The following is a 23722-nucleotide window of genomic DNA, read 5'->3' on the forward strand; positions in this document are numbered from 1 at the left end:
AACAACAAGGTCGAGGGTTTTAAGAACAAGAGAAATCGGTGCCCAAAAAGAAACCCGATCTCCAGTCAATCCTAACCCGATTTGTTGAAGCAAGCGAGAAAAGTCATAACGATGCCGACGTAGCCCTCAAATAACAACAAGCTTCATTACGAGACCAACAAGAAACATTAAAAGATCAACAAGCCACATTACAAAATCAGCAAGAGTCAATCCTTAATATTGAGAAGCAAGTAGGACAATTAGCTCAACTTTTACATGAGCATTTACCGGGTACCTTTCCGAGCAATACCAAAGTCAACCCACGAGCTCACGTACTAGCTGTTTCTACTCATGGAGATGAAAAGTCTAAATCTTTGGTGATCATTAATGCTACTCAAACATCCAACGACCAACAACCAGGGAAAGAAGTCAAAGAGAATGAAAACAAAAATGCATCTTCCCAGAGTCCACGATGTGGTGAGCCCACTACCATGTCGTGGCCTGCACAGAAAAGTTACGAAGTCCCGTTTGTGAAGCTGTATCAACTGCCACTGTCATATCTCGTAAAAAAAGGCAAGTAGAATTAGAACAAGAGCATAAGAAATTTATGGATCAAATGAAAGCTCTTTCAATCAAAATGCCATTTATCGATGCGATTGCTCAAATGCCAAAGTATATAAAGTTTCTCAAGGATCTTCTTATCAATCAAAAGAAATTAAAGCAAGCCTCAGAAGTTATCCTAAACGAGCAATGTTCAACAGTGGTAACAAATATGAATAATCCGAGCAGCCTTATAATTCCTTGCAAGTTTGGAAATTCAATAAAGACGAACACACTTGTCGATTCTGGAGCTAGCATAAATTTGATGCCATATTAGTTTTTCAAGAAAATCGATCTTCTAGAGTTAAAGCCAACAAGAATGGCTATCTATATGGCCAACCGATCTGTCACATATCCATGAGGTATAATAGTAGACTTACTCGTTAAAGTTGACAAATTCGTTTTCCGACCGATTTTTTTGTCCTTGATATGGAAGAAGACGGAGATATTCCCATCATTCTTAGGAGGTCATTCCTTAGTACCGCACGAGCCCTCGTCAATATTCACAACTTTATTTAACATCGCGAGTGGGGTCCAAAGAAATCACTTTGGATTCGATCAAACAAAGTCTTTTGGTTCTAATCAAAGATTTTAAGTTTCAGATTTGGAGATAAAGTATCAAAAGTTTGATATCGTTTGAATCACTGTTCAGTATTGAGATAGATTGGAATTATCGGATCACTGAGGGTACTGATGATGATTCAAATACTACCCTTGGTTAAGCTTTGGAAGGTAAAAGTTTGTTTTTGTCGGAGTTGTTCATTTTTTGAAAGATATTGCACGTGTAGTGTGACACCTGTTCCAGGTATTGATTAATTTATATGATTTTTAGGGTTTTGTGCATGGGCTTGGCGAGTTGGGGTGCTCCAACTCGTTGAGTAGAGACTATTATGAGGACGCGTGATTCGGATTCTACTCGACGAGTCGGAAGGCCCCGACTTGACGAGTAGGAACTGTAAAGAGAAACCCTAATTTTTAGGGTCTGTACCCTATTTAAAGAACATAATCCACCTCTTGTGGCCTCCCTTATCACCCTACTAGCCAGAGGAAACCCTAATTCGACCTTGTACCTTCTTGAGTGAGAGTAAGAGCTTTTGTTAGCAATTTTGGGGTATTTGTGAAGGATTCTAGAGCTTGAATAGGAAGGAACAAGGAGAGAAGCAATAGATCCAACATCTACTCTGTATTGGCCATCATCTTGAGGTATAAAGTCGTCACCTTGATCTCTAGTTGAGTAGATCCCTTTTCTTGGAAGTAAATGACCATTTTTGGTGCAAAATGGAGTCAAACTCGGATCTAGACTTATCACAAGGATATGGTTCCAGATCTGGACCTCTCTAGGTCCCCAATGACATAAAGTTGCTCACTTTATATAGCTTAGACCCTTTCCATGCACAAAAACCTTGTAAGAAGCCTATTTTCGATGTTATGGCCTTGAAGGGCCTTGCATGCATGTAAAGTTTGCAACTTTACGTGGTATTTGCACTAGGAGAGTTTGGATCTGGAGTTTGGGACCTTAGATCCCACTGAAAATGGATGAACTTGAAAAGGACTGAAGAAACTCGTCGAGTCCCTTAGCTGACTCGACGAGTCGGGGTAGGGTTTGTCAGTCTCTGAGTTTCTGGATAGGTGCAGTGAAGGATTAGGGTTTTGGTCTGAACGGAGTTTAGCTTTCTGGACATTTGATGAACTCGACGAGTCACTAAGGTGACTCGACGAGTTGATACGGGATTCCGTAGAATGATAACGGGAGGAACTCGACGAGTTGCTAGGATGCACTCAACGAGTTGAGGTCAACATGGACTGTTGACCTTGACTGTTGACTTTGACCAGGGTTGACTTTGAGGGTAATTATGGGATTATAACAAGTTCATCACATGTGGGTTATAGGCAGTGAGGAGGAGCAGTGTGTGGGATACATCTGATCTTAGCCTTCAACTCAGCATTCGAGATGCGAGTCTCCTCACCATACCAATGGGTCTAAGGCACAAAGGCCGGCCCATTTTATGATATGTGGTATCCTAGTTGAAGTTGTATTATGTGGCATGTTAGTTGGTATGAGCTAGGAAGAAGGCTAGTGGTATATGTGGTATGTTTGTATGGAAGACCATGGGAGAGCCCATGACACTTGGATGTAAGACCATATGGAGATCCCATGGCTTTCCTATCGAAGATCATGGGAGAGCCCATGACACTTAGGTGTAAGACCATGTGGGGAGCCCATGACATCCTGGAGTAAGACCCTGGGGACGAGCCCAAGGCATCCCTATTTGTTGTATGCATGGCTTATGTGATATATATGTAGCTTTTATAGCTAATATGATATGTGTTATGTGGATTGTGTGTGGGGTATGCTCTGAGGAACTCACTAAGCGTTAGCTTACAGTTTGTGGATTTGTTTCAGGTACATGTGAGCCCAAGGGCAAGGGCAAAGCTTGATGGCGCGGTGTGCACTCTCTCTCTCAGTCGTTATCATGGGACACTCTGATGTTTTAAAATAAAAATTGTTGTTGTTATGAATTTGAAAACAATTGTATTTGGGATTACGTGATTGATGGAACGTGTTTTGGTTAATTAAAAATGAAAAATTTCTTTTGAAAATTGGGTCGTTACATGTAGTTGCGGTTGCTGCAACTTTATCTTATTGTTGTTGCTACAAAGTTCTTTCAAACTTCATTGCTATTATTGGTGGAACCCCATATTGCTAATATCAGTTTGAAATCACCCTAATTGATTTTTAAATTGTGTAAAATGACATATTTTCGTTCTTGTGTGTTTTTATAATGCTTTCTTGTGGTGTGCTTTGTTAAAAACAGTTACATAAGATGCATGAAAGGACCTTTTTTGAAAATGGTCATGTACAATCATTCAAAGTTTTGAGAAAAGGACCACATTCTTGGGCTTATGATTCTTTTTGTTTTTGAGGAGCATGCCCATTATTATTGTAGAAAGCAATGAAAAAGAACAATAAAAGTATAATCTACCGATAAACATCAAAATATTGAACAAAAAACATAATTTATTTATAGCGTTAAATCACAATAATTTTTTTGGTATTAAATTTTTTAAATTTAAATAATAAGTCGCATCATCTAATTTTGGGGCCATTTTTTCCGTCTCGCTCTGGATCCAAAATACGTTTGGACCGGCCCTAATCTCTAATAATCAATCAACTTCGAGAGCATATGTCTTAAATGGATGAAACATTTCGTTCACCCTCTCAATGTGGTTATGTGACAATAAGTTGTCATTAATATGTTCGTTGTCTACTTTCAAGATGGCGAATTGAAATACTTTCTGTAGTATTAATTATGAGATTTTTATTTAAAATAAAAGCTTTAACCTCTTCCAAATGTTGTTCTTTTTCTTTTTGTTCTTTTTTTTTAAAGGAGAAAATTATAAAAAACTAATGAATTATAAAAGCTCTCATTCACTCAAATACTTAGGGGTGTTCGTTTGGATGGATCGGTTTGATCCGATCCAATCAAGTGAATCCAAATTGATTTCGGTTTTCAAAACATGGATCCAAATAATCCAAACTAAATTCAAATCCGATCCGATCCGATCAAATTACAATTCGGTTGGATCGGTTTTTATAATTCGGTTTTAAAAAACCGAAACATTTTAAAATGACATATAATTATAATATTACCAAACTTTACACAAGAAGCGAAAACAAATCATTTAGTTGTGATTTGAAATTTATAAACAACTACTAATAAGATATATTATAGTTAAATATTTTATAGATAGAAAACTTTTAAGAGAAAATGCATATTAATGTTTTTTTTATCGGGTGAAACGTTTTGAACCTATTTGAAAAAATAAATTACAAAATTAATAAATAACTATAGATATATATTATAGATAAATAGATAATAAATGTTTATTCGGTTTTTTTGGACTATTCGGTTCTTATTATATAAACCAAAATTAATCCGAAATCCAAAATAATAATTCGGTTTTGTTGAAAACCAATCCAAAGATCCGAATATCCGAACCAAATAGTCCAATCCAAATTGTCCAATTGGACAATTCAGTTTTATCCAAACAGTAAACAACCCTACAAATACTCAACCTAATGGATAGAATAATTAAAATAATTAAAAAAATGTGGTAGGACCATTTTGTCCTCTCACCACATAAATGCAAGCAAGTGTTGCACTTTCTTTCTCTATATAAGCCAACCATGCGTACCCCTCAAAAAACACACCAACAAACAAACAGTTTAAGTGAGAATCTCGCAAAAATATATCCAATGGAGTCCTACACAAAGCTAGTTATTGTAGCTCTAGTTCTGGTTGCAACTATTGTGACTGAACCGATGACTACAAATGGTTTCTCCATATGTGGGGTGACCACCGATGGCCTAAAGACCTGCCAGCCGGCGGTGGCAAAAGGTGTGGACCCTCTTCCACTACCAACACCCGAGTGTTGTGCTGCCCTCACTAAAGCTGATATGCCATGTCTCTGCAAGTTGAAAGACTCAAGCTTGTTGCCTATTTACGAAATTGACCCAACCCATGCAATGGAGCTACCTGCAAAATGCAAATTACCTCAAGCCACCTACCATTGTTAGATAGATCAAATTTCTGGTCCTTTTGTCGTCTTTGTTATAATATATCCTTGTTTATTATGGCTGCGTTTTGTGTCTTGTTTAGGGTTTAATTAGTATTCCATTGAAGTAAGGTGGGGCTGCAGGAGGTGAAATGGTGGTGGTGTAACAGTTTGTGATCTTGTTTGACCAGCTCAGTATTATAAAGTTTATGTTTATGTTTTTGTGTTGGTATCTGTTATATATATATATTTGTTTCGTACGTACAAATGCTATTTAGAAAACTATTATTTCCAATGAAAACTTATTTTTAGATGTAATTTAAATAAACAAAGTCTTGTCAAACGCCTTGCCATTAAGCACGAAATGAAAATATATATAAAAAATATGGGCTTGAGTTGAAACGACCGAGTGAGTTGGGTTGTCACGTAAACATTAATTTGTTTCTTTTTTAAAGAATAAACTACACAAATGGTCCATTGGTATGATTGATTTGACAATTTAAGTCCAACCTTTTTTTTCTTGCACCAGTTATCCTTATGTAGTTATCCTTATGGTGGGTTTTTCTTGCACAAATGGTCCATTCGACTCATGACATTTAAAGGTGTCCGTTAACCCTATCCATGTGCCTTGCACGCAAGGGAATTTACATCTTTTATTTTGTACATTGGGTTATAACCTGTGGGCTTAGGTTATTCTATTAAAACTAATTATTGTGTTATTGTATGTATAAATGTGGACCAATCATTTTACTTATTTTAAGAAAGTGATTAATACATATTATTGAATTAAAAATAATTGAAAAATACCATCTAATTTAACTAGAAGGGTATTTTAGTCAATTAATACATATTTAATAAAAGAAATTTGCATATTTTAAGGGATCATAGATTCTATTAATTTTAAAAATCCGATTTTTACTAATTATAAGGTTTTTAATTCGGACATTCTGACAGAATATGTTTGAGTATGTTCAAAAATAATAATATTCTAGAATAACAAATTTCTTGATCATGACTTTAAAAATTTCTTGTAGAATAACAAATTCTCGAACCAGCAATTGAAGAATTAAAACAAAAATTACATTAATTCTTATAGAATACATGTAACAATTGTTAAGAATTACATTTATTGTTAAAGAATAAAACTAAAAAACTTTCAAATCGGGAAAAAAAAACATCAAAATCTAACAAATACACTAATTCATTCTAAAAGAATAATGTTGCTAAGAAACACTTTTAATTTTGTTGACCGTTCTTCAAGCATCAACTTCTGTGAAAACAAATCCAATTGTAGTTTAGAATCCAATAACGCATTAGCAAATGATAAATAAAAAACTATATTCCTTTGGAAAAATAAGCGGACTTGTTAACTGCACCAAAACCAATAACCAAAAATTGTAGAACATGTATAATCAATGAGAAAAAATCCATATTCCATTCCAACAGAATTAGAATTCGTGTTTCCATTCCGATAGAATTTGAATTCGTGATTCTATTCCGATAGAATTAGCTTACCACATAAATCGTTGATCCTTTTGGCCATTTCCTTTACATCTTTCCAAAGTCAAAAGAAAGTCAAACATACTGAAATATCTAATGCAATAGATGTATACACACTAATTGGTATTTAAGAAATGGTACAGAAACTAACAGCTTCATAGTGTATAGCAGCATCTTCTGAATGAAGCATTAGAACAAGGGTGGGCAGAGCATTACATTCCACTATCTGCAAATGTTTCATGGATATATTAGACAAAATTTAGTTCTTGATCCCAAAAAGAAGCTTCACTAAATTATAAAAGCATCAACCTGGTTTTTGTTTTCATCATTTTTGAAAGCTAGTGTACGCAAGGCCCCCGCTGCAGCTCTTTGCACTTTAGCATCACTGGATTCTAACAATTCAACAAGTGGTGGAATGCCACCTTCAACCCTAAACATGAAAAAATGTGATGAACTAAAGGTACTAAAATACATTAATAGCATCTGAAAAAGATGGAGGGAAACAGACCTAACAAGGGTCTTGATGCTGTTATTTTAATGAGCAAGGTTGGTGATTGCATCAGCTGCTTTCCTTATGGCACCATTCAGCGCTCGAGAACTTTGGCCATCCAGGTGTCTCTTAAGAATACCAACCAGATGAGGTAAGGCTCCAGCATCCACTATGTGTTGTTGATGCTTAGGCTGTTAAAACAATGGGAAGGTTTTTGAAAGTGTTCAGAAATTGTTTGTGAACGGATTCAAGAGGAAACAATCTATCGCCATTAATAACAGTAATTTTATCAAATATAATCTTTTGGATTCTCGTTTATTTTAATTGACAAGGTTATGCAATTCAAATGAGTACCCACCTTAATTGCAAGAAGTCCGAGAGTAAAAGCACTTCCTTTTTCCACCTCATGTTCATACGGTATTGTGCCAGTAACAACCTCTTATGGTGACTGTGGCGCTTGAAGATGTCGTACTAGGGCTGGAACAACACCAGATTCGACGATCAAGTTCATAATATCCTCTGAAACAACATGAAATGGGTGTGGGTGGATTGTGTGTGTGTTTTGTGTGCGACTGGAATCGAGAGAGGGAGAGAAGCTGAGAGTGAGAACGAGGAAGAGTCCATGGATTCTCATACAAGCGATGTTGATCGAGAAGTGGTATCACAAGAGAGAAGAAGAAAACGGGTTTCAAGTTGATGATCAAGGAATTCCCGATTTGTGTGTGTGAAAAAGATTTCCAGCAACCCCAAATTTATATAATAAGAACCCTAATCGAAAATCATACCTAGATCGTGAAAAGGGGATAAATCGGGACAGAAGGGGATAAGTCTGTAAAAGGGGATGTGTTGTTGGCTTTCTCCAATCTCGCCACCTGGTTGGGACAGAAGGGCAGTGGATACGGTGGTCGGAGGAGCAAGAGGGTAGGGTGGCGGCCGGTGGTGAGAGGCATAAGGATGGAGGTGACGGCTGGAGATGGTTTGATTAGGGTTACAGTGGTTTTAAAAAGCCTAGTAGCTGAAGTCAATGGTTACCATAATTATAGGATATTATTTGTGGAAACTAATTATCAAATTACCTATTTACCCTTATTCATTTATTTAATTATTTATTTTTATTTTAAATTAAAATATATAGAGTATAAAAATCTTAATCATTAATAATGAATGTACAAAATAGTTATTTTTATATAGAATTTGATATTTTATTCTTAAATCTATCATCGTTATTTCTTAATTAATATCTAAAATCGTTGTTTTTAATTAATATTTAAAATTGTTTCAAAACTTCAAAGGAAACAATACCACTGTTTTTTTTAAATCTTATAATGGAACATAAAGACATACATAAATAAAAAGAATAAAATTCAAATCTATATAGATAAATAAAAGCTAAACAATTAAAAACCAAATAATATTTAGATTGGAAACCGATATTTTAGTTTGAGATAAATAAATTAGTTGGCAGATGTTTCATAAATTATAAATTTTATCATTTAAAAAAAATATGGGAACAAAGGGTAGATGTTAGTCCAATTAACATTAAGAAAACACTACAAGAGGAAAACCATCTTATCCTTCAACACAAGATTTCATTGTCTTTGTCCATAGTAAATAACATCTTTGATTTTTCATATCTAATGTTATAAATAAAATCAAAACCTAATCGAGTAATCCATAACGGTAGTTTATTTTTGACTTACATGCATAAAGAACGACTTAACAGAGAAAGTATGGAACTGAATTTGGCCTTATTTATTTATCCACAGTAAAAAAAAGAGAGAATTAGGTATTAGTGGCTAATGAATTACCTTTGAAATAATTGAGTGCATGTGATTGCCTTCCAAATAGAAAACCTGGTCTTTTATACCTTGATGTAAAGAGATATCCATGTGAAAGGGAAACTTATTGACAAACAAACCACCATGATTTCCATTTTCGCATGTTAAAAACAATGTTTAATTGCATCTTCATTTGGTCATACTCTTTATTGCTTGTAATTACCATATACATAAGCCGTCAAAGCCTTTAGAAAGTTTTGTTCATCAGATCTTGCAATGTGTGTAACATAAAACTATCAGAAACAAAGGAGATTATGTAACATCCCAAAAATACCAATAAAATTTTCATTTTTAAACCATCAAATCCATACAAACATTTATTTGAAAACCAATCATAGTGTAATATATCTCTCATACGTCAAAGTAAAACAATAATAGTCAGTCGGAAAATGCCATCGGGGGAATGTTGTGCAGTCTAGCCGGGCCCTTCATTTTGGAACTGGAAGTACCTGAAAATATTTAAACCACAAAACTGTAAACAAAAAGCTTAGTGAGTTCCCAAAATACCACATACCATACATAAGATAATGCATGTTATGGGCTAATTCATAGTCTTATAGTCACTTCCTGCCATGGGCCAAATCATGGTATTTCCTTGCAATGTCGAGGGCCAATTCTGGTCTTATAAACAAGTGTCAGGGGCCATATCCTGGTCTTCTATGAAAGTATCATGAAGACAACTAGCATCCTACATACAAATGTCAAGGACCAGATCCTGGTCTTCCATGCAATTGCTAGGAGCCAAATCCTGGTCTTTCATACATATGCCAAGGGCTACACCCTGGTCTTCCATGCAAGTATCACAAAGACAACTACCATCCTACAGAGTATAGTGAAAAGACCTACCTCACAGACGTAGTCTATAGCTAACAACTTTCATAGCCAATGAACGAGTGATATACACCTCCTAATAAACTACACAAAGTAAACCCTTACCCCACCTTCCAAAAGTATCCAATTGACCGAAAGTCAACCATGGTCAAAAGTCGATGGTCAAATCCAACTTCAGCAAGTCTCCACGTCGCGACCTCCTATTTGACATGCCGTGGAAAAATAATGAAAAAATAGGCGTGCATCCCCCCAGGTCGCCACGTCGTGGCGGTCAAAATTCCATGTCATGGAAACTGGTCTCAACAGCTAAATAGATTAAGCGGTTTTCCTTCCACTTCATGAGCTACAAAGCTCAGATCTAGTCCTTTCCAAGGTATTGATGGATTAAGTTTCCAATTTTATCCATTAAGGCATCCCAATAAGTCAATATCCCTAAACCTAGGTCCTTAACAACATCATAAGGCATGAACTCAACCATTAAGCACTTAATCACCAAATCCACAAGTCCATAACTTCCAGAAGGATTTCCTACACCTAAATCATCATAAAATTTAGTGATTTATGGACATGCATGTATCTTCCAAAATAGGTAAAAAAACATGGAAAAAATTAACTCAAATTTGTCCATGAGACCAAATACACCATAAAACTCTAGATCTAGATCATATAAACCCAAGGGCCTCATAAATTCATAAAGTTGCCAACTTTATGGAATCCATTCCTCCAAACTTCCACAACATGAAGAAAAGGGGACAATGAACCTATATCTAGAAGCATGCAACATAAAGCTTGGCTCTTGAACACTTACAATGGTCTAAACATTTCTCAAATGAAATCTCTAAGCTTATCTAGAGGTTCTCTACACCACAAGGGTCTTCTTCTTCCTTCCAAAAGCATATAATCACCAAAAGTAAGCTCAAATATGGAGGAGATGGTATTAGGGTTTACTTCAAGGTTCTTGGAGGTGATTGAGGATGGAAATGATGCCCTAAATATAAGGTTAGAGGCTTAAATACAGAGGAAACCCAAAAATTATGGGCTTGGGCCAAAACAGTCGCCACGTCATGACATTTCTCTTGCCACGCCATGGGACTCATCTGAAAAACACAATAATTTAAGCCATGCCACTTCATGTGTGACATCCTCAAATTCACGGTAATTTTAAAAAATTTATTTATGCTTATTCAAAAATCAGAGTGTAACACCCGTCAAAATTAGGTCAATAATAATCACATGTGATTATGCCAATCATGTAATGTGATTTTGTTAAACTAGTAAAGTGACAAACTTACTATGTAATTCATGATAAATTCTAATACAAATATGAACTTTTATGATACAACTCAAAGTATACGTCCATACGATTCCAAAAATATAGACAACGTCTAAATCTGACTTCGCGTGAAGAAGTTATGATAAACCGAACACTATAAATCTCTATAATAAGAGGAATTTAAAATAGACTTAGAATTAGCTATTGGAGTCTAAAAATAAAGTTGTAATTCTCGTAAATACCTATGCGTGGATATAAAGAACGTCAAAAACGGAGTTCGTATGCAAAAGTTATGGCCTTCCGAAGATGTCGCTGTCAGAAACCCTAATTTGACTGAACTCACGACGTTAAAGCTATGGGATAACTCTTACCATAATTCACGACGTGAACCTATCATTTTTCACGTCGTGAGGGCCAAAAATCAGCCTATAAATAGCCATTTCGACCCCAAGGCTCATTACACAATTTCTACTTTCTTTCTCTCTCGTTGCTGAAGCCGTTTCGCTTCCCGAGCCCGGTGATCGCAAACCGCTGAGCGTTTTCAGTTAGATTCCGTCAAAGTACGATATTAAGGTTAGTTTCACGGACCCACTTTCTAATATTTTGGGGGAAAACGCATTGTTAGAACCGCTGTCGCGCACGTATTAAACAAATAAATTTATCACTGTTGGTTGCACTAAAAATATAGCACAGGGAAGCAGGGTCGAATCCTCAGGGACACAGCCTAAAAGTCAATGCCTTTTTGCATCAGGCACATCTAGTCAAGAAACAGAATATAAAAGGGGGGTTTTTGATTAAAACTAATAACTAGGAATGCAGTGATAATAAAGTAAACGAAAATCAATAATAAAAATGGTTTCAGCTCTGCTGTGACTTTCCTAATCATGCAACTGATCCAGATCTGATTATTTGAGATGCGTTCTATCTATGCTGGTACTGAGAAAAACTAACAAGCTCTAGTAATTTCTCTTTTACCTTATTTAGTTAACCAAAACAAGCTCTTCAATTAACCCTAACTTTTTACTGTCTAATCAAACAAGCTCTTAATTAAGATCAGAAAAGTTGCATTAAGTTCTTTGTAAAATTTCGAGCAATACCCAATACTTCTCACAAGCTCGGAAGCGTAAATGTATGATTTTTACAGTTTATAATAAAGTCAAATCCCAAACACGGAACCGATTTATTACTTGTTACTTATTACCAATTAATTAGAACAATTACGGATTCTATTAACTGATTAACTGGAATGATAAAACCCTAGCTAGGTGATCAGACTAACAAGAATCAAAATCAAACATTCATTAAGAACAAAACTGAAGAATCTAAATAGAAACACAAATCAAAAACCAGATCTAATGATCAATCACATGAAAAGTACTTGTCTTATGCAGAACTGAAAACTAGGGTTTAGCCAGACATGGCCAAAATCTGATCTAAAACAATAAAAAGAAACATTAAACTACTAAATCTTACTAAACTAAACGTAGGAGATGATCCACAGTCTTCAGATCTTCAGAAATTGCTAAAATCGGAGAAGAAACGCCTCCAAAATCGTATTTTCGTCGTCTGGTACCTCTGGAATCGCCAACTTGGGTTACAGGGATGCTATCAGGGTCTATTTATACGTCCAACAGCAAAAACAACGCACCTGTGATCGCATGTACACAACCTGCGATCGCAGGTTTTCATTTTTCACTTCCGGATGAATTTTTGGCACAAAAGAACCTCGAAGACAAGTTGCGACCTAACCTGCGATCGCAAAAAGGCCCCATGCGATCGCATGAAGGAAACCTGCGATCGCAGGTTATGCCTAAGACGTCCGAAATTTCGTCTACTTTTGAGATCATTTTGAATCGCGTCAATCGGAGTTACGGTTCTCGAGATATGGTCAAAATACTGACAGGGGGTCAAAGTTGCCAGCAACATCCTTTAACTTTAGATTGCAGATTCTTTCTTCGTGTGATCAATTCGATCGAATGTTTCTTGACCAAAGCATCTTCCAAACATTCCTCAACATCCTTCATAAGTCCAAAGCTCCATTTTAAGCTCCAAACACACATCCAACTGCTCCACTCGAACTATCTGAAATTGACATAAAAACATGAGCAGTACGGGAATTCTAACGAAAGACATGAGCTGAACATTATTTATCTAAATGACATGCAAATGTACAAAATATGATGCTAAAATGATGATAAAAACTACCCTATAAGATGCATAAAATGGCATCTAACAAATCTCCCCAAGCTTAAACCTTAATTGTCCTCAAGTAAGAAAAAGATAAAACATTACAAACAGATAGAAAGATGTAGATGACATAAAAAGGATCTTAGAATAAAAACTAAAACAAGATTAAGGAAACTAAAAATTTAAACTTTATCAAAACACTTCACTCTTTTTTTTTCACATGATCAGATTTCACAACGAGGAAGCTCCAATGAAATCACTACCTAGATAACAGTCTCAATACTTTATATTAACGATTCGTATTTCATATTTAATAAGTCAAACCAAGCTTGAGCAAATAATTTTTACGCCGAATTAAATTTGTGAAAACAGTGTATTTTTAAAAATAATTTCACGAAAATTCGTTTATAAAAACATAGCTTGACCAACCCCTCATTTTTTTCCGAACTCGTCCAGTAAACGCGGTAAGCTCAATTATGGACAGAAAATCCAAGCTTACCCCTATGATTCCACTATCGATGGATCAATCTCATTATACCACACGTCTTCTTTGTCTTGATCAACTCTTCAAATTTAACTTGTTTGCTTCTTGATTTTGACTTGAACTTGACTTGGATTTGACTTTGAATTGCAGATTTCTTCAAGTTGCTTGATATACCAATTCTAACATATATATAGATCGGGAGCGGATTTTACTTTGAGGCCCACCATATCTTCAATACTTCAAAAATGATAACTATTTTGTGGGTATAACGAGAGTTCCCTCCTAACCTCAAAAGGCGCAGAAACTATAGGGTTCAGTACTTCAAGGAATGATAAGGGTTATCCAATCTAGGTTCTTTTTAAGGCATCTAAGGAAATTATTTTCAAAACACTGTTCGTTTTTCCATCCCACACTTCCATTGTAAAATTTATCTGACTCTTATGTTGGTTCATATTGAAAACATTTAAAGCACTATATGATACTAATTATAATTGTTTGTAATGAGACGGTTATTTTTGGTAACTATCACACTTCCTCTTAACAGAGCTATCGAATGTAAAAAGATATCCTCATCTCATGTAATTTTTCAATTTCTTTATTATTTTTTTTAAAATTTTAGTATGCAGAAAATAAAAAATAACTAGAAATAAAAATCTTTTTCAGCTTTTTATTATGAATGCAGAAAAATAAAAACAGAAAATAAAATATTTTTGGATTTTTCAGATTTTTTAATATGCAAATGCAATAGAATAAAATGCAAAAATAAAAATAAAACTTGAAAATTTTAAATGAAAAACTGAAAAATTAAAATTTTAACAAAAAATGCAAAATTTTTTACACTAATCCCCTCCCCAAGCTTAAAATGATGCATTGTCCTCAATGCTCAGAGAGGAATGAACAGCTCAATAAAAAAAATAAACAAAAATGTGCAGCTAGGAAAGAATGTATCTGATAAGTTTGCAAAAATCTGATTTTGACGATGAATGTTGACGAAAAATCTGGATTTCAGTAACTCCGTCGATCCTCTAATTTCCCCAAGCTTGCTTGGGACTGTGACCATCTCTTAATTGAAAGCAAAAAAACTAAAAACTACTCATCGGGTTGCCTCCCGGAAAGCCGCCCTTTTTTAAGGTCGTTGGCTCGACCATTCCTGAAGACTAGATTACCTGTACGTAAAGATTTTGGCACAAAACAATTAGCAGTACCGTGTCCCCGGCAACGGCGCCAATTTGTTAGAACCGCTGTCGCGCACGTATTAAACAAATAAATTTATCGCTGCTGGTTGCACTAAAAATATAGCACAGGGAAGCAGGGTCGAATCCTCAGGGACACAGCCTAAAAGTCAATGCCTTTTTGCATCAGGCACATCTAGTCAAGAAACAGAATATAAAAGGGGGGTTTTTGATTAAAACTAATAACTAGGAATGCAGTGATAATAAAGTAAACGAAAATCAATAATAAAAATGGTTTCAGCTCTGCTGTGACTTTCCTAATCATGCAACTGGTCCAGATCTGATTATTTGAGATGCGTTCTATCTAAGCTGGTACTGAGAAAAACTAACAAGCTATAGTAATTTCTCTTTTAGCTTATTTAGTTAACCAAAACAAGCTCTTCAATTAACCCTAACTTTTTACTATCTAATCAAACAAGCTCTTAATTAAGATCAGAAAAGTTGCATTAAGTTCTTTGTAAAATTCCGAGCAATACCCAATACTTCTCACAAGCTCGGAAGCGTAAAGGTATGATTTTTACAGTTTATAATAAAGTCAAATCCCAAACACGGAACCGATTTATTACTTGTTACTTATTACCAATTAATTAGAACAATTACGGATTCTATTAACTGATTAACTGGAATGATAAAACCCTAGCTAGGTGATCAGACTAACAAGAATCAAAATCAAACATTCATCAAGAACAAAACTGAAGAATCTAGATAGAAACACAAATCAAAAACCAGATCTAATGATCAATCACATGAAAAGTACTTGTCTTATGCAGAACTGAAAACTAGGGTTTAGCCATACATGGCCAAAATCTGATCTAAAACAATAAAAAGAAACATTAAACAACTAAATCTTACTAAACTAAACGTAGGAGATGATCCACAGTCTTCAGATCTTCAGAAATCGCTAAAATCGAAGAAGAAACGCCTCCAAAATTGTATTTTCGTCGTCTGGTACCTCTGGAATCGCCAACTTGGGTTACATGGATGCTATCAGGGTCTATTTATACGTCCAGCAGCAAAAACAACGCACCTGCGATCGCATGTATCAAAGCTGCGATCGCAGGTTCTGAAGAAAACGTGTCTCGTGCCTTTTTAATGAAGTAGGATGCTATTCTGGAACTTTTTGGCCAACCTGCGATCGCATGTACAAAACCTGCGATCGCAGGTTTTCATTTTTCACTTTCGGATGAATTTTTGGCACAAAAGAACCTCGGAGACAAGTTGCGACCTAACCTGCGATCGTAAAAAGGCCCCATGCGATCGCATGAAGGAAACCTGCGATCGCAGGTTATGCCTAAGACATCCGAAATTTCGTCTACTTTTGAGATCATTTTGAATCGCGTCAATCGGAGTTACGGTTCTCGAGATATGGTCAAAATACTGACAGGGGGTCAAAGTTGCCAGCAACATCCTTTAACTTTAGATTGCAGATTCTTTCTTCGTGTGATCAATTCGATCGAATGTTTCTTGACCAAAGCATCTTCCAAACATTCCTCAACATCCTTCATAAGTCCAAAGCTCCATTTTAAGCTCCAAACACACATCCAACTGCTCCACTCGAACTATCTGAAATTGACATAAAAACATGAGCAGTACGGGAATTCTAACGAAAGACATGAGCTGAACATTATTTATCTAAATGACATGCAAATGTACAAAATATGATGCTAAAATGATGATAAAAACTACCCTATAAGATGCATAAAATGGCATCTAACAAATCTCCCCAAGCTTAAACCTTAATTGTCCTCAAGTAAGAAAAAGATAAAACATTACAAACAGATAGAAAGATGTAGATGACATAAAAAGGATCTTAGAATAAAAACTAAAACAAGATTAAGGAAACTAAAAATTTAAACTTTATCAAAACACTTCACTCTTTTTTTTTCACATGATCAGATTTCACAACGAGGAAGCTCCAATGAAATCACTACCTAGATAACAGTCTCAATACTTTATATTAACGATTCGTATTTCATATTTAATAAGTCAAACCAAGCTTGAGCAAATAATTTTTACGCCGAATTAAATTTGTGAAAACAGTGTATTTTTAAAAATAATTTCACGAAAATTCGTTTATAAAAACATAGCTTGACCAACCCCTCATTTTTTTCCGAACTCGTCCAGTAAACGCGGTAAGCTCAATTATGGACAGAAAATCCAAGCTTACCCCTATGATTCCACTATCGATGGATCAATCTCATTATACCACACGTCTTCTTTGTCTTGATCAACTCTTCAAATTTAACTTGTTTGCTTCTTGATTTTGACTTGAACTTGACTTGGATTTGACTTTGAATTGCAGATTTCTTCAAGTTGCTTGATATACCAATTCTAACATATATATAGATCGGGCGCGGATTTTACTTTGAGGCCCACCATATCTTCAATACTTCAAAAATGATAACTATTTTGTGGGTATAACGAGAGTTCCCTCCTAACCTCAAAAGGCGCAGAAACTATAGGGTTCAGTACTTCAAGGAATGATAAGGGTTATCCAATCTAGGTTCTTTTTAAGGCATCTAAGGAAATTATTTTCAAAACACTGTTCGTTTTTCCATCCCACACTTCCATTGTAAAATTTATCTGACTCTTATGTTGGTTCATATTGAAAACATTTAAAGCACTATATGATACTAATTATAATTGTTTGTAATGAGACGGTTATTTTTGGTAACTATCACACTTCCTCTTAACAGAGCTATCGAATGTAAAAAGATATCCTCATCTCATGTAATTTTTCAATTTCTTTATTATTTTTTTTAAAATTTTAGTATGCAGAAAATAAAAAATAACTAGAAATAAAAATCTTTTTCAGCTTTTTATTATGAATGCAGAAAAATAAAAACAGAAAATAAAATATTTTTGGATTTTTCAGATTTTTTAATATGCAAATGCAATAGAATAAAATGCAAAAATAAAAATAAAACTTGAAAATTTTAAATGAAAAACTGAAAAATTAAAATTTTAACAAAAAATGCAAAATTTTTTACACTAATCCCCTCCCCAAGCTTAAAATGATGCATTGTCCTCAATGCTCAGAGAGGAATGAACAGCTCAATAAAAAAAATAAACAAAAATGTGCAGCTAGGAAAGAATGTATCTGATAAGTTTGCAAAAATCTGATTTTGACGATGAATGTTGACGAAAAATCTGGATTTCAGTAACTCCGTCGATCCTCTAATTTCCCCAAGCTTGCTTGGGACTGTGACCATCTCTTTATTGAAAGCAAAAAAACTAAAAACTACTCATCGGGTTGCCTCCCGGAAAGCCGCCCTTTTTTAAGGTCGTTGGCTCGACCATTCCTGAAGACTAGATTACCTGTACGTAAAGATTTTGGCACAAAACAATTAGCAGTACCGTGTCCCCGGCAACGGCGCCAATTTGTTAGAACCGCTGTCGCGCACGTATTAAACAAATAAATTTATCACTGCTGGTTGCACTAAAAATATAGCACAGGGAAGCAGGGTCGAATCCTCAGGGACACAGCCTAAAAGTCAATGCCTTTTTGCATCAGGCACATCTAGTCAAGAAACAGAATATAAAAGGGGGGTTTTTGATTAAAACTAATAACTAGGAATGCAGTGATAATAAAGTAAACGAAAATCAATAATAAAAATGGTTTCAGCTCTGCTGTGACTTTCCTAATCATGCAACTGGTCCAGATCTGATTATTTGAGATGCGTTCTATCTAAGCTGGTACTGAGAAAAACTAACAAGCTATAGTAATTTCTCTTTTAGCTTATTTAGTTAACCAAAACAAGCTCTTCAATTAACCCTAACTTTTTACTATCTAATCAAACAAGCTCTTAATTAAGATCAGAAAAGTTGCATTAAGTTCTTTGTAAAATTCCGAGCAATACCCAATACTTCTCACAAGCTCGGAAGCGTAAAGGTATGATTTTTACAGTTTATAATAAAGTCAAATCCCAAACACGGAACCGATTTATTACTTGTTACTTATTACCAATTAATTAGAACAATTACGGATTCTATTAACTGATTAACTGGAATGATAAAACCCTAGCTAGGTGATCAGACTAACAAGAATCAAAATCAAACATTCATCAAGAACAAAACTGAAGAATCTAGATAGAAACACAAATCAAAAACCAGATCTAATGATCAATCACATGAAAAGTACTTGTCTTATGCAGAACTGAAAACTAGGGTTTAGCCATACATGGCCAAAATCTGATCTAAAACAATAAAAAGAAACATTAAACTACTAAATCTTACTAAACTAAACGTAGGAGATGATCCACAGTCTTCAGATCTTCAGAAATCGCTAAAATCGAAGAAGAAACGCCTCCAAAATTGTATTTTCGTCGTCTGGTACCTCTGGAATCGCCAACTTGGGTTACATGGATGCTATCAGGGTCTATTTATACGTCCAGCAGCAAAAACAACGCACCTGCGATCGCATGTATCAAAGCTGCGATCGCAGGTTCTGAAGAAAACGTGTCTCGTGCCTTTTTAATGAAGTAGGATGCTATTCTGGAACTTTTTGGCCAACCTGCGATCGCATGTACAAAACCTGCGATCGCAGGTTTTCATTTTTCACTTTCGGATGAATTTTTGGCACAAAAGAACCTCGGAGACAAGTTGCGACCTAACCTGCGATCGTAAAAAGGCCCCATGCGATCACATGAAGGAAACCTGCGATCGCAGGTTATGCCTAAGACGTCCGAAATTTCGTCTACTTTTCAGATCATTTTGAATCGCGTCAATCGAAGTTACGGTTCTCGAGATATGGTCAAAATACTGACAGGGGGTCAAAGTTGCCAGCAACATCCTTTAACTTTAGATTGCAGATTCTTTCTTCGTGTGATCAATTCGATCGAATGTTTCTTGACCAAAGCATCTTCCAAACATTCCTCAACATCCTTCATAAGTCCAAAGCTCCATTTTAAGCTCCAAACACACATCCAACTGCTCCACTCGAACTATCTGAAATTGACATAAAAACATGAGCAGTACGGGAATTCTAACGAAAGACATGAGCTGAACATTATTTATCTAAATTACATGCAAATGTACAAAATATTACGCTAAAGTGATGATAAAAACTACCCTATAAGATGCATAAAATGACATCTAACACGCATGCTAAATATTGTATATACGTTATTATTATGTCTATATGATAATATATTAGTATCAACGTAGATAGTTATAATAACCGGGATATAGTTGTTCTAAATATAATATTTTGAATATATACAACTATTATCAACTTGTTAGCATGTTATTATACTAATGTAGATCTTGAGTTATACTTAGGATTCTATATATATGTTGTGTGCGATATAGTTCTGAAGTTATATTCGGAAGTTCTATATGTTAGTTTATAAAGTATGTTGCTATTATTGGTTTTATGTCAAGATAAAACTTGGTATGCTATATGTTGTTATTGTTATTTTTATGACAAGATAAAACTTGGTATGTTATATGTTGTTGTTTTTATTGGTTTTATGTCAAGATAAAACCTGGTTTTACTTCAAGTTATAGCTGTTATACTGCCTGAATGTTATGAAGTTAGGACTAATGTTTAAAAGCATAGTCTAGTAACTTAGGGTTTTAGACATGAAAATGCTTTTGTTGTTAGAGCTATAGGAAGTCGTCGAAGTCTACATGAGTAATTGTATTCATCAACTAAGATTGGTATCATAGCGGAAATCCTCTGAATTGTAACCGTTAATCCCGTGTGAGCGAGGAAGTCGTGTATAATTAGTATACGGGTTGACTACCCCACTTGTGACTGTTAGCTACAGTCAACCATAAGTGAGTGACGAACTATCCTTTTACTTGTTATTGTTCCGGCGTCGATGGAGCGTGCGATATTGTTTCTCATGGTAAATCATGAGTGTATTGTTTCTCATGGTAAATCATGAGGGTGTTGTTTCTCATGGTAAATCATGAGTGTGTTTTATCAGAGGTATTATGTCATAGCAGCGGTTACAGGCTCATGGTAGCAAATTGTTAGAAGCATTATACTTTGTCGATATACAAGTATAAATTTTAAGTATAAGTTTCCCAAGGACTTATACTCTAAGTATAAAAATCGGATAGGTATATTACTTGTATATTAAGTAGACCACTATACCTATTCTACTTACTCGTATAGAATTGAAATAGATTTATACGTACCGGTTTTACTCGTATAGAATTGAAATAAGATTTATACGTAGCAATTTAGTTTGTATGAAGTTACAAACATTTATATTTTTAATATATAAGACTTATAGGTATATACTTATTTGGTAAGTAAACCATTATACCTAGGATATATATACTAAATGTTTGAGAGTCAAAAATGATACTTTCAAAACTAAACTTTTGAACTCAGAAAAAGTATTATTTTTATATAGAGTCAAAACCTGTGAACTCACCAACTTTATGTTGACGCATTTTAAATTGCATGTGTTTTCAGGAAGTTGATAACTATGATACGAGAGATGACGTTACACTGCCCGGTGTTTCCGCCGACGGTCGGGGTGTGACATATTGGTATCAGAGCTATTAACTATAGTGAATTAGTACTTTCTTAAGAAAGCACGACTATAGTTTAGGGCTTACTCTGTTAGGTTTAGGTATATCCCTTAGCCTACAATATAAAGTATTAGTAATTATATTACTGAAGGACTACTTATGGGAGCGGTGACAGGATAGACATGTCGATTTGGGTTGCTGGATTTCAGAACGGCTATATGCTAAAATGATCCTGCCCACCGACTATCCTGACTGGCCGGTGCCTTATCAGCTAGACCTGAAGTAACAATCAATAATTAATAATACCAATGAATACAACAAACACAAAGATATAGAGTTATGTATGAACTCAATCCCACGATGAGAACACATGTATAAACCAAATATACAGAAAACCCAAACCCTCGATAACTGTACAACACAATGTTTTAGGTCAAACTACTTAGTCGAGTTTTATTGTACATGGGACGAACCACGACTAAACGTAGACTGATCACCTATGTTTAATTTTGGTTAGACCGATGCACAACTAAAATTAGATACGGTGTTTGATAGACTAAAACACTTGAAGATTTTAGAAGATTCAAGATAGATCTCAGATCAGGATACCATCAACTTGGAGTACAAGAAGCCGATGTTTCGAAGACAACATTTAGGACTCGGTATGGTCATTCTAAGTTCCTAGCTAAGCCTTTGGATTTATCAGCGCCCCAAAAATGTTCATGGACCTCATGAATAGTGTTTGAAAACCGTACTTGGATAAATTCGTGATAGTGTTTATCGATGATATATTGATATATTCACGAACCAAGGAAGAACACAGTCAACACTTGCAAATGATCTTGGAACTACTAAGAAAAGAAAAGTTGTACGCCAAATTCTACGAATGTAAATTTTGGATTAGAGAAGTACAATTTTTAGGTCATGTAGTTAGCAACGAAGGAATTCATGTTGACCCCTCCAAGATTGAAGCAATCAGGAATTGAGAAGCACCAAAGACACCAACAGAAGATTTCGTTGTATAATGCGACGCATCAAATCAAGGATTGGGATGTGTGTTGATGCAAAGAGGAAAGGTTATCGCCTACACATCACGACAACTTAAGGTGCATGAGAATAATTACACTACCCATGATCTTCAATTGGGAACTGTAATTTTTGCACTAAAAATCTGGAGACATTACTTATACGGTACTAAGTGTACTATTTTTACCGACCACAAGAGTCTCCAGCACATCTTCAATCAAAAAGATCTTAATATGAGACAACGAAGATGGGTTGAATTGTTGAATGATTACGAATGTGATATTCGTTATCATCCCGGAAAGGCAAGCATGGTAGCAGATGCCTTGAGCCGGAAAGAATATATTAAACCCCGTCGGGTACGAGCATTAACCATAACTATCCATTCTAACTTTGCCACACAAATTAGAGAAGCTCAACTTGAGGCTCTAAAATAAGAAAATATCAATAACGAAGCTTTGCGAGGAATGGAAAAGCAACTTATACAAAAAGATGACGAAACGCGACGCTTTATGAACCGAATTTGGACGCCTAAGTTCGGTGGAGTCAGGGACTTGGTCTTAGAAGAGGCCCACAAGTCCAGATATTCCGTGCATCCAGGCTCTGACAAAATGTACTTAGACTTAAAAGTACATTATTGGTGGCCAAACATGAAGGCGAAAATTGCTACTTATGTGAGCAATTGCTTGACTTGTTCTAGAGTAAAGGCAGAACATCAAAAGCCTTCAGGTTTACTTCAACAACCGGAAATACCTGAATGGAAATGGGAGCAGATATCAATGGACTTCATCACTAAGTTACCCAAAACTCCTAGTGGGTTCGACACTATTTGGGTAATAGTCCATAGATTGACTAAGTCCGCCCATTTCTTACCAATTAAGGAGAACGGCAAGATGGAGAAGCTGACTAGAGTTTATCTTAAGGAAATTTTCAGATTGCATGGAGTTCCAAATTCTATTATTTCTAACCGAGATAGTAGATTCACTTCACGATTTTGGAAATCTCTACAAAAATCCTTAGGAACACGTCTGGATATGAGTACAACTTACCATCCATAGACTGATGGTCAGAGTGAGAGAACCATTCAGACTTTAGAAGATATGCTCCGAGCCTGTGTTATTGACTTTAGAAATGCATGGGATACTCATTTACCGTTAATTGAGTTTTCCTACAACAATAGTCATCACACCAGCATCAAGACTGCACCGTTTGAGGCTCTTTATGGACGAAAATGTCGTT

At 35.4% G+C, this 23722-nt stretch overlaps 1 protein-coding gene and 1 long non-coding RNA gene across 2 annotated transcripts; one reads left to right on the forward strand and one right to left on the reverse strand.

The window, feature by feature from the left end:
* Nucleotides 1–4837: 4837 nt before the first annotated feature.
* LOC145113247 (putative lipid-transfer protein DIR1) lies at nt 4838–5158 on the forward strand. Its single transcript, XM_079049358.1, has one exon. It carries the CDS (start codon nt 4838–4840, stop codon nt 5156–5158), a length of 321 nt encoding a protein of 106 aa, XP_078905484.1.
* Nucleotides 5159–6781: 1623 nt separating this feature from the next.
* LOC145114719 (uncharacterized) lies at nt 6782–7161 on the reverse strand. The gene is made up of 3 exons (XR_013711173.1): nt 7145–7161; nt 6946–7066; nt 6782–6862 (listed from the first exon to the last, which is right to left on the reverse strand). It is a non-coding gene; the product is annotated as an uncharacterized LOC145114719 (long non-coding RNA).
* Nucleotides 7162–23722: the final 16561 nt, after the last annotated feature.

This window comes from Lactuca virosa, chromosome 5 (genome assembly GCF_052849685.1).
Source record: "Lactuca virosa cultivar CGN04683 chromosome 5, Lactuca_virosa_CGN04683_v6, whole genome shotgun sequence".
NCBI lineage: Eukaryota > Viridiplantae > Streptophyta > Magnoliopsida > Asterales > Asteraceae > Lactuca > Lactuca virosa.

Excerpts from the sequence above, each read along its gene's own strand:
- LOC145113247 (XM_079049358.1), top strand. The coding sequence starts at position 4,838 with ATGGAGTCCTACACAAAGCTAGTTATTGTAGCTCTAGTTCTGGTTGCA.